This window comes from Myotis brandtii, unplaced genomic scaffold (assembly GCF_000412655.1).
Source record: "Myotis brandtii unplaced genomic scaffold, ASM41265v1 scaffold952, whole genome shotgun sequence".
In the NCBI taxonomy this organism is placed as follows: Eukaryota; Metazoa; Chordata; class Mammalia; order Chiroptera; family Vespertilionidae; genus Myotis; species Myotis brandtii.
In genome coordinates this window covers 1,285,178-1,296,864 of record NW_005371930.1, presented here as the reverse complement: position 1 = coordinate 1,296,864, position 11,687 = coordinate 1,285,178, and the positions used below count along the sequence as shown (strand labels likewise).

General features: G+C 45.0%; 1 protein-coding gene across 2 annotated transcripts in view; it reads right to left on the bottom strand.

The window, feature by feature from the left end:
• SMC1B (structural maintenance of chromosomes 1B) overlaps positions 1 to 11,687 on the bottom strand; it is a 63,944-nt gene that overhangs the window by 9,828 nt on the left and 42,429 nt on the right. The window contains exons 18-22 of one of the 2 annotated variants that reach the window (XM_005886022.2): positions 10,088 to 10,241; positions 5,184 to 5,282; positions 3,502 to 3,658; positions 2,870 to 3,024; positions 1,676 to 1,827 (exon numbers count right to left, since the gene is read on the bottom strand). In XM_005886022.2, coding sequence (XP_005886084.1) covers positions 1,676 to 1,827; positions 2,870 to 3,024; positions 3,502 to 3,658; positions 5,184 to 5,282; positions 10,088 to 10,241 — 717 coding nt within the window. Of the gene's footprint in view, positions 1 to 1,675; positions 1,828 to 2,865; positions 3,025 to 3,501; positions 3,659 to 5,183; positions 5,283 to 10,087; positions 10,242 to 11,687 lie in introns of both variants that reach the window. The other variant, XM_014533177.1, reaches the window with a different exon arrangement.

Below are 11,687 nucleotides of genomic sequence, written 5' to 3'. Positions count from 1 at the left end.
TTTCTTTGTTACTAATGTTGTGGCCTCACCCCATAACAAAGAAACAGAATTTCCGGAGGATGAGGCCCAGAAATCAGGATTTTAAAAAGATTCCCAGGTGACTCTAATGTGCAGCCAAGGTTGAGAACCACGAACTCACTGCACACATTTAACAGCTTCCTCAGCGATTCCACACGGTGTCTGATAAACAGCTCAAACTCATCCAAAATCAAACGCCTCACCTGCCCGTCCAAACCTAATCCCTTCCGTGGTGTCCCTGTCCTCAGTTAATGCAGCTGTTTCACTCCAGCTGATTAGGCCAGAGCCCCTGGAGCCATCCTGACTCCTCCATGCCCCATGCTTGTCTCTGATGACCCTTCTGCTCTCACCCGGGTCCAACACTAGTTCCCTAATGGTTAGGGACTTAACCCATGCCGGCCGCTGCTGCACAGTCTCTTCTCCACAGAGGCAAGGCTCACTCTGGCCGTACAGGGCCTTTGCACTTGCTGATCGTTATGTCTACATTCTTGCTCCCCTAATTCCTTTGTATCTTTGCTCAACTGTTACCTTCTCAAAGAGGCCTTCCCAGATGACTCTCTTTAATATTGCAAACCCTTCCCTACTACTATCTCCATTCCTTGCTTTAATTTTTCTCCCTACAGCATTTGCTATTTGTCATAGTCTCACATTAGAGAATTCATTTGTTAATACACCTTATTTATCAACTGTCTTCCCCGCCTAGAATGAAGTTATCTTTGAGACGGATTTTGCTTTGTTCTCTGCTCTCTCTCCAATGCCTAACCACCACCTGGCACAGTAAATATATGATGCTTATCTGTTGAATAAGGGGGTGGTGGCGGGGGGTGATACCTAGAAATCATCTTATTCTGGCAAGATTTACTCAACACAAGCTCCCAGTTAGACCCTGCTCGGCTTTCCCTAAGCCCCCTGCACTAATGGCATTTCTTTCCTGTAATGGCCTATTCCTCTTCCTTCTTGAGATCAATAAAAACCAGCTGCAGAACTTCCATGCTATTCTTCTTGACATGAGATAGAGGCAGCATCGTCTCCTGAGATCTTCGCCTAGTGCTCTGGATGCTGAAAGTTAATTGCCTTCATGTTGGCTAACTTTTCCTTGATTGATTTTATGAACAGTGCCACCATCAGTGGAAATGAGAGGTGAAACATTTTTTTTTCAGAAGAAACACTTTGCTTAACATTCTTTACTAAACAGCAGATCTCCAAATGTGGACCAGGAAAGTAATATACAAGTTGGGTGTTTTTGTTTGCTTGGGGTTTGTTATTGTTCTTCTTGCAATTCTGATGTCACATCTGGCTATTCCAAATATTTATTTTTCTTCCTTCTTTCTATAAATCTAAAATATCAGTAGCTACTGATAATAGAAATTTAATAAAAATCTGTTAAAGACTGAATTTTCTCTTAGATTATCTGTCTAAATTGTTATAGATGTAAAACATCACCTGGATTGTCTGGCTGGAGAAAACAGTTTTGTATTCACATACTGCTAAACACAACTAAAGACAAGCAATTAACAGGATTCTGTAGGACAAGCATGTCAAACTCAAAGGCTAACACGAGCCAAATAAATGAGGCTTGCGGCGCGACATGCCTGCTGTAGGAGGTCCATTGGTTTCTGTGCTGATACAAAACCCCCACAGCTCACGGTGGCCTTACCTGTGCACAGCGAACAGGAGCGCCAAAGCTGCCACACATTTTTCTCCCCCTGACAAGTTGTCCATTGGCATGAACCGTTTGCCTGGGGCCACACAGTTATAGCCAATTCCCTCCAAGTAAGGCTCTTCTGGGTTCTCTGGGCTAAGAAATGCCTGAAACACATGTTACTTAATTAGCAAAATCAGAAAAGCAATTAGTATATTTTAACTTGGATTTGCAACAGGCTTAACTGCAAAAATATTTTATCGGTTAGGTTTTCCTCCATTTTTTGGGAAAAATATCAATGCCTATAAATAATGTATTTAGCTCTACATGCAGTCACAGGCAACAGGGTTGTCTGGGTGGGAGAAGAGGAAAAGCATTCCAGCATACACGAAGAATCAGGCCTTCCACACACTGCCATTCAAGCCACAGCAGCACATGCCAGTCTTTAAAAAGTCTTCATTCAGTTCACTCACTGGTCCATTCATTAACCATTTATGGAACACCTATTTTGGGCCACGTACTGTAGACTCAGATGAATCCTGCCCTCAAAGAGTTAATGGGACTTTTATAGTCCTGCTTTACTGAAACTAAGTAAATTATTTCTGGTTGAAATTCTAAATATCCACTCTAGGATCAGCTCCCAGGCATAAAGGAACATCATGAGAAAGAGTAAAAGCAGATACCTAAGACCCAATCTACATCTTTATTCCACATTCAACTCCATAGTATTTGCTGTGGATTTCGACAAGGAAGGCGTACTTCCAGCAGAAACCACCATTACAAAGGACATAACTGGATTGGAATCCGGCCTTTGGTTCTTCCCTTCCCTTTGTTATCAGGTCACCTTCGTAAGTCCAGATCAGCCCTTTACCAAGATCCTCTGCATGACCCTGCCTCACTTCAGTTCTAGAAAATTAAATTAGGACCAGACAACAATTCCAGAAGTAAAGGGAACTTGGAAACCAAATGATTGAACCCACTCATTCTGCAGGTGAAGAAGCAGGACTAGAGAGATCTGGACTTGTCCAGGCTGGCGATGCTAGAGTGGGGGACCGAGCACAGGCCATTATGATAACCAGTCTTCATCAGCTGACTTCGTCCTGTCAGTGGGTCACTCAAATAATGTGGTGGGTATTTGTTTCCCATCAGAAAAAAAGCACTACCAATAACAAAGTTTTTACTAACATTTTAGGGTAAAAAGATACATACTTGGGCACTGTTGTTTCTGCAGAGCTTCTTGTAGATTTGATCAATTGAGACTGAGATGTGCTCAAAACACTGGCTGAAAAGATCATATCTCCTTTTTTTCACCTGTTCAAACTCTTGCCTACACATTCTGGCTTCCTTTCTGCTGGCCTCAAAAGCTAAGAGAGAATCAGTGTTGTTTACTGTAGAGACCGTGGAGGGACTTCTCTTCAACTTTAAAGCATAAATTATTTTTTAAATTAGATTTTGATTGTCTTGAATAAAATCTACATGGAAAATAACTCAATTATTAACTCCATGAATATGGCTCTTACAACTGACAAGCCCTTTTTCTGATAGGGTGAATTTTAAAATAATGACAAGTTCTAATACAGTATCTAATATGCCTATTATGCTAATATAAAATATATTACCTGTTCGAAAATAACCAATAAACTTGTTTTTTAATTAAAGCAGAACACTTTTCAAAAGGGAAGCAATTAGTGATTCAGTATTAAAAGTACATATTAATATAAGACAACAAAGAAAAATATACATATAATAAAAACAAATGTACAATCCAGGGTGGGGTTGCTGAGAAGTGTTATGGAAATCAAAACCCAAACACCCATGAGTATGATCTTGCTAAAGTTCACCATCTGTGGACTCCTGAAACTTGTCTCGGACAGTCTTTAGGTTCTCCAAGGCTCTGAGGTTCGGGGCTGCTGTCCTCAACAGGACATCTTCTTGTGAGGCTACTTGTTGCAGAAGGAGTTTAAGGTGGGCCTCAACTTCCTTATCAGATTGTAGAGCCTGTTATTGGCAGCGAAGAGCAACAATTAGCACGCCTTCTAGATCCTAACTGCTAAGGGATCAGGCACAGAGCCCTGTGGGGTCTGGCCCTGTCGCCCGCCCTCCCATACGGCCCTCTCCAGGCTGACATTCAGGGGCAGTGTTTGTGGCCTCCAGAGTGGGCTGTGCCCTCTCATTGGCTTCAGTTGGTGTTACAGACACTGCTCTCTTGGAATGTGCTTCACCTCCATATTAATCTGTCTAGAAAGCAACAATTCAGCTATCACCTTCATTTACTCTTTCTTTAAAAGTACTGACCATCTATTAGACACCAAGGATGCAATACAAACTTGCCCTTCAGGAGCTCACACACACACACACACACACACACACACACACACACACACACACGGCATCTACAGCATGTGGGACCCCTAGCAGGCCAGCACAGGGACTGAGGGGCAGGGAGGGCCATCCCACCCACCTGGAGGGTATCACGAAAGCTGAAAGCCAAACAACGAAGAGCACTAGCTTGAGCGAGGAGGAAAGGGAAAAGGTGGTGGTGCAGGCCTGACCTTCTAGGAAAATGAGCTTCACCCCTCAGAGGGGGTTGGTTAATATATAATAAAGATGACAATTTATTGGGAAAAGAATTATTTGAAAAACGTTGAGTAAATTACTATAGGAAAGACAAAAGCTTTTTTCTGATTGCCTAAAGATACCACAGTACGATCAGAGCCCAACAAATGTAACAAAACATATGAACAACACATGAAATGAAAAGCCGTGGAGGATACTGCTCTCTGCATCCCTGCATTCACCATTTCCGCCTTTCTCGCAAGCCCACGGGACCATTTCTCCCTCATGGGTCCATGTACCTGGGGTGGGGGTGGGAGGGAGGTGACTGGTCAGGAATGAACATGTGTCCCAGTTCAGGCCACTGTGATGAGGGGCCACTTGCTGCAGCTTCGCAGGAAAAGCCTCCTTAATGGAAGAACAGCGCCACTGCAAAGGCCTCTCCCCCAGAAGGTCCTGGCTTTGGCTGGAAGCCAACAATGGCTGCAGTCGCTTTGCCCTCCTGAGAGCAGCAGCCTCAGGACAGCAGGACACCAAGAGCAGAGCGCACACGCCCACAGGTGACAGAGCACAGAGCTGCCCGGTCTGTGCTCCGCAGCTGGGAAGGACGCCACCTACTGGGCACTGCCCTGGGGATGCCGGAGCACGTTGGCTCCTTTTGTCCACTGCAGGACTTTTCAAAGACTTTCATGCTCATGGTGAATCTCCAAGAAGGGGGTAGCCTTTCAGAAAGCTGGTGACCAAGAAACCTTTCTTCTTTGGCAAGAGTTTCATGGTACAGTGTCCTACAAAACACTGTGAGAGGTGCTGATACACACATTTACAATGTAACCTGTCGACACGATTTCTTCATAAACCATTAGGAAACCGACCCCCTCCAGCACTTACGCTCCATGGACTAAAACTTATTCTGCTTTATTTAAATTTTCAATATACTGTTGGTCATAGACAACGGAAACCTTCCGATTACCTTCAAGTCCTCTCTCAGGGAGCTGTAGTCTATCTCAATGGCTGCTTCTCTTTCATAGATGTCCATTGTGGCCTGGCTGCTTTCCGCTTCAGTTCCCAACTGAAAAACACAGGAGACCTTTCCTTGTTACCGGAAATGGCCGTCTCCCCTCATCTGTCTGCTCCCACCTCCAGTTGACTGTTACCCCGCTCGGAGTAGAAGTGGAAATCTTGACGATGCCACAAGGCCACGCAGGCCTGGCCCCAGCCGTCCGTGCCCGTCTCCCTGCGCCCACTCTGCTCCGGCCGCACAGGGCAGGCGCACAGCCACCCAGGCCGGCCCACTGACCTCCACCTGGACAACCGTTCCTAAGATGTCTGTGTCCCTTCGCCACTCACCTACTACCAACTACCTTTGCTTAGGCCACCAACGGCCTCTCCATCTAAGATGCAAACCTCCCCCACCAATGCTCTCGACTCTTTCCTGCTTTGTTTTTTTGACCTGCACCCAACATGAGTGCTTCATGTTTACCATTTTGTGTGTGTGTCGATCTGTCCCCCACTCGCATGTGAAGGAAGGGATTCGGGCACGTGTTCACTGTGACTGCCTAGTGCAACCCCTGGTGACACTTGTTTCAGTTTCAACATGTATTAGCCTCTGAAGGAAGGAAGAGAAAGAAGGAAGGAAAGAAGGAACACAGAAACGAGCACTTATTCAGCTGCAGGCTTCCTGTCGGTGTAACGCTGACACCAAACACTAAGATTCACAAATTAAGAGAGAAAACCTGTGTCACCATTCCTTTCTAGATATTCTCTGAAAAACAAATGAGACTATTTTGGGAATTATGCCTACATTTGATGTAATATATGCTAAAACAGTTCACATAGAAGTTGAACCTGAATACAAAATGTGATACTGAATCTCTCCATTTGTATTCAACTTCCATGAGTCACCTGGGGACTTGCTACTCAAACCCTGGTCATCGGGCCAGCACCATGAGCCTCACCCGGCAGCCGTGAGAATTGCAGACTCCTGTGCAACAAGATCCCGGCAGCTTTAGGCCCCCAGAAAGATTCGGAACCAGTGATCTGGTGTGGTCTCCGCACGTGAGAATCTGTGAGAACCCTGGCAGGTGCAGGTAGCGCTCTCTGCGTCTGAACACCTCGAGGGGAAGGGCAACCTCAGGCTCTACCTCAGTGTATAGGACAATCACTCCGACCCAGGGCTCCTGCTCACCCTCTGGAGAGACGGTTTCCGCCGCATGCCTTTGCTAACCTGGGCTCTACAGAATACCTGTGCAGCGTCCCCATTACACGCCACTACTAGACGTCCTGACGACATTTTAATCAGGGACTCGCCATGACAGGCCGCCCATCTTTCTAGTAGAAAGCTCCCCAGCTGCAGAAACCCGACTCTGGCCTCCACCACAGCCCGTGTGATCCTGCTTCTGTGCTAAGACCTTCCACTGGGCCTCTTCACTCCCCTGGTCACGTTACTCTTACAAAGCAGCATGCTTTACCAAGTGAATGCAGAACTCCGGTGCGGCTTGACCAGCACAAAGTGGAATAAAACTACCCCTTTTTCTTTTTAGATAATAATTCAGTATTAGTCCAGCTTAAGGTCTTCACACCTGCTCTAAAATACCCCCTCACTGAACATGAAAGTGTTTCAAGCTAATACAGCAGTAAATAACTCCACACTCCTGGTGGGCAAGGTGGACAATGACTGGAGGTTTACCAATTGAAAGAGCAACAGGACCCACAGCGCTCACTCAGCAGTCAGTCACTAAGTCGGCTTCCTCCTCCCCTGCTCTGTAACGAACCTCTTCTAAAATGACCCTGCCTTTATTTTTATTTTTTTTAAATATATTTGATTTTTTTTTTTTATAGAGAGGAAGGGAGAGGGATAGAGAGTTAGAAACATCGATGAGAGAGAAACATCGACCAGCTGCCTCCTGCATGCCTCCAACTGGGGATGTGCCCGCAACCAAGGTACATGCCCTTGACCGGAATCGAACCCGGGACCCTTCAGTTCACAGGCTGATGCTCTATCCACTGAGCCAAACCAGTTAGGGCATGACCCTGCCTTTAAACAGACTTTCTATTGCTTCCCATCTGCTTCTGCTAGCAGACCCATCCTTTCCCTCTCTGCACCCGTAAGAGTGGACACATGACCCACAAGGAGCCAGAATTCCTCCCCAGGACTCTTCTGAGGTCAGGAAAGCCTTCCTTCCCTCTGGTCAGAGCTCGTGGATTCAGCTGCAGCCTATGGGGAAACTGACCTGAGAGAATAAAGCCAATAGATGCCGAGCCAGAATGAGTTCTTGATGGTGTTCAAATTCCTGGACTGAGTCATGCATGAGACCACTTCCCCTCTAGCCCTATTCATTCACTTCCCCCACCCCCAAAGCCATTTGAAGTGGGTTTACCAGGTGTACCAGTTAATAATGGTGGGTTTTGTAATCAAAGAAAACACGATCATTTCAAGAGAAACATCAAAAGTGCTTTATTTAAAGTAATGTCCATCGCTACCTACACAACTCCCCCATCTTTCAGGTAATTTGTTGGATACCGTCCCAATAGAACTTTCCTTGTTTTGAGCAAACCATTCAGAGACCCAATTCTCAACTTCTTCATACGTTTTGAAGTGCTGCTCAGAAAGTGCGTGTGCCATCGATTAGAACAGTGGTTCTCAACCTTCCGACCCTTTAAATACAGTTCCTCATGTTGTGACCCAACCATAAAATTATTTTTGTTGCTACTTCATAACTGTAATGTTGCTACTGTTATGAATCATAATGTAAATATCTGATATGCAGGATGGTCTTAGGTGACCCCTGTGAAAGGGTCGTTTGACTGCCAAAGGGGTCTCGACCCACAGGTTGAGAACCACTAGATTAGAACAAGTGGTCATCTGAAGGAGCAAGGTCTGGTGAATAAAGCGGGTGGGTTAATACTTCCCAGGCAAGATCTCTTAACGTGTCTTTAACTGGTTTTGAAGTGTGTGATGGTGCATCATCATGAAGCAAAATTACTTTGCCGTGCCTTCTGGCACATTCTGGTCGTTTCACGATCAAAGCATGGTTCAAATTGGTTCTTTGTTGTCAGTAGCGATCAGTATTAATGGTTTCATCTGGTTTTAGAAGCTCATAATACACCACACCTTCCTGATCCCACCAAACGCAGAGCATTGTCTTCTTTCCAAAGCGATTTGGCCTTGCAGTTGATATTAATGGTTGACCTGGATCAACCCATGATTTTGTGCGTTTGGGATTAATCCACTTTTCATCGCCAGTCACAATTTGATGCAAAAAAAACCTTTCTTTCGTGCCGTTGAAGCAACATTTTACTGATGGCTTCAGTTTTCCATTTGTGTTTCATTCAGTTGATGTGGCACCCATTTTCCTTCCTTTAAAATCTTTCCCATTGCGTGTAAACGATAGGAAATTGTTTGCTGAGCAACATTTAATCTTTCTGCAAGTTGTTTTTGAGTTTGCAATGCATCTTCATCCAATAATGCTTGTAATTGTTGGTCTTCAAGCTTTTTTGGTTGACCTGGACGTTCTTTGTCTTTCACATTGAAATCATCACTTTTAAAGCGTTTAAACCAACGTTCACAAGTATCTTGAGATGGAGCATGCTCACCATAAGCTTCCCGAAGTATATGATAACTTTTCCTTCAAAATAATGAATTAAAACTTCCCGCAAATGCTCTTTTTTCTGCACGAAATTTGACATTTTTAAGCGTAAAAATATCTATGATTTTAACACCTTCAGAAAGTTTGACATATGAAGTTTTGAAGCTTGCTGTCAATACAACAAAATAGCATACATATCAAATCGCATATATATATCAACATATGTGTAACTCCATCTATTGAAAAAATCCGCATTATTAACTGGTACACCTGGTATGTCCTTTGTGGCCAGAACTTGTTTTCTCCTTTCCTTACCTCCTGTCTAACATGTGACCTCTGCTAAAATAGAGAAAAAGACTCTCGGAGTATATTAGCCCATCAGATTTATGCTAGAAGGAGTGGGCAGTGTTAGCAAGAGAAGTATGGTTTTAGAGATGCTTCATTCTGAAGATTCCAAAGGATGGAAGCCTCTTCTGGAGCGGAAGGCTGGATGGAACCGAAGGGACTTTGTCTGAGGGCAGAGCAGAAGGGGAGGGATGTGGGAAGCAGAACAGAGAAGTGGTTCACTAACATAGTAAGAACTCAGAGATGACTTGAGGGGCAAAACAAATAACTATTTTTGGCATCTTCTGGATTAGCTAATATTAAGATAGTCTTTCTGAACTACAGTCATACCTTTCCTAACATGGGAGACAGAACTAAGGGTGCATACTTCCAATGACCCTAGAGTGATTCAAATACAGTGAGAAAAAAAGCAAACCAATGTCCACTAGTAGACCTTGCTTCATCTTCTGATTCCTTGGGGGTCCATCCTTGCTCCCCTGCCCTCTCATACGTGCATGGACTCAGTGAGGCATGTTCTTGTGAGAACCACCTTGAGTTGCTGGTGAAGGTGCACATGCAATGCTACCGAGTGCAGGGAACTGCCCTGCGGTGGCCTGCGTGCTGCCTGCAGTCCCCTGTGGCACCTCCCCAAAGGTCCCAAATTCCAACAGCGTTAACTCTCCCATTTCTCTTGGGCATCTCTACACAGGTCAGAAACTCGGGTCCATCCTGTGGGCTAAAGGGCCTGGATGAGCAAGAGACAGGGGAGAACTGCACCAAGTTCCTGGTCCTCGGGAGTGATGATGGATGGTTCTCTCTGTCCTGGAAGGAGGAGGTCTTCCCTGCCTGCAGAGGGGCTTCAGAGCACAGGGACAGTCCGCAGAGCTGGGACCCACTAAGCAGCACAGGACATGACAGTAAGTTCGACACAATGTACTCGTTCAGAAACCACTGGCTAGAATACCTCTACTTCAATGATGTCATCTAGGGACCCCAACAGAAGAAGGATTTCAATGTCTTGAACTTTGCAATCAAGCAGCATATTATGCTTCTCTAGCCGTTTCTGTTCCAGGGAAGACTGAACGATCACAACTTCTTTTTGCCGTTTTCCCACTTCCCTGCAAATACAGATATGAAAACGTGATTACATTTCACTCATCATGTAAAGTTGCACCAAAAAGAAAAATGTGTTATAAGCTTACATGAAATTATTTTTTTCTATGAGTGCTGTAAGTTCTCAAGCGATCTCACTGACCCTAATGTGATTAGTTAACCCAAGGGAGACTATTCAATAATGAGTATTCTTCCTTCAATCAGGCTAGCAACAATACTGTTTTTTCTGCTTATTTTAATTCTAAATCTGTACAAATTTTCAAGCTGCATTTCTATTTATGTATTTAACTGAATTTAATGGGGTGACATTGGTTAATAGAATTACATAGTTTTCAGGTGTACAATTCTATAATACTCGTCTGTATAACTATTCTGTGTGCTCATCACCCCAATCAAGCTGCATTTTCCCCTGAATATACGCTCTACTAGAGGCCCAGTGCATGAGATTTGTGCACTGGCGGGGGTGGGGGGTGGTCCCTCAGCCTGGCCTGTGCCCTCTTACAGGGACCCCTTGGGGGACATCCACAGTCCAACATCCTTAGCACTGCCGTGGAGTGGGAGAGGCTCCCGCCACGGTGGCTGTGCTTGCCAGCTGTGAGCTGGGCTTCTGGCTGAGCGGCACTCCTCCTGTGGGAGCTCACTGACCACCAGGGGCAGCTCCTGCGTTGAGAGTCTTCCCCCTGGTGGTCAGTGCATGACATAGCCATTTGGTCAATTTGCATATTAGCCTTTTATTATATAGGATATTTCTTTTTTTGTTTGTTTGTTAATCCTTGCCTGAGGATATTTTTTTCCATTGATTTTTAGGAAGAGTAGAAGAGAGAGGGAAAGAGAAACATCGATGTGACAGAAACACATCGATTGGTTGCCTCCTGCACAAGCCCTAACTAACCAGGGCCTGGACCAGGGAGGAGCCTGCAACTGAGGTACATGCCCTTGACCAGAATCGAACCCGGGACCTTTGGGCCTCAGGCTGATGCTCTATCCACTGAGCCAAAAGGCTAGGGCTAAGCTCTACATTTTAGAACCTCAAACCAAGAAAGTCTCTTAGCGAGAGAAATCTCTTGCCAATTAAGTCCCTGCACAGCTAACAGTCTGAACTTTTTTACTACCACCACTAATGTAATGCCTTCTGTAGTTTTTAAAATTTTTTTTATTGATTTCAGAGAGGATGGGAGAGGGAAAGAGATAGAAACATCAATAAGGAGAGAGAATCATCAATCTGCTGCCTCCTGCATACCCCCTACTGGGGATTGAGCCCACAACCTGGGCATGTGCCCTTGACTGGACTCAAACTCGGGACCCTTCAGTCCACAGGCCGACGCTCTATCCACTGAGCCATGCTGGCCAGGCATGCCTTCTCTCTTAAATAAGGCCTTGGAAATTTTACCAGCTGAAACAATGTATGATTTTAAAGAGAAGCTAGAAACAGAACCAAATAATGAAATAAG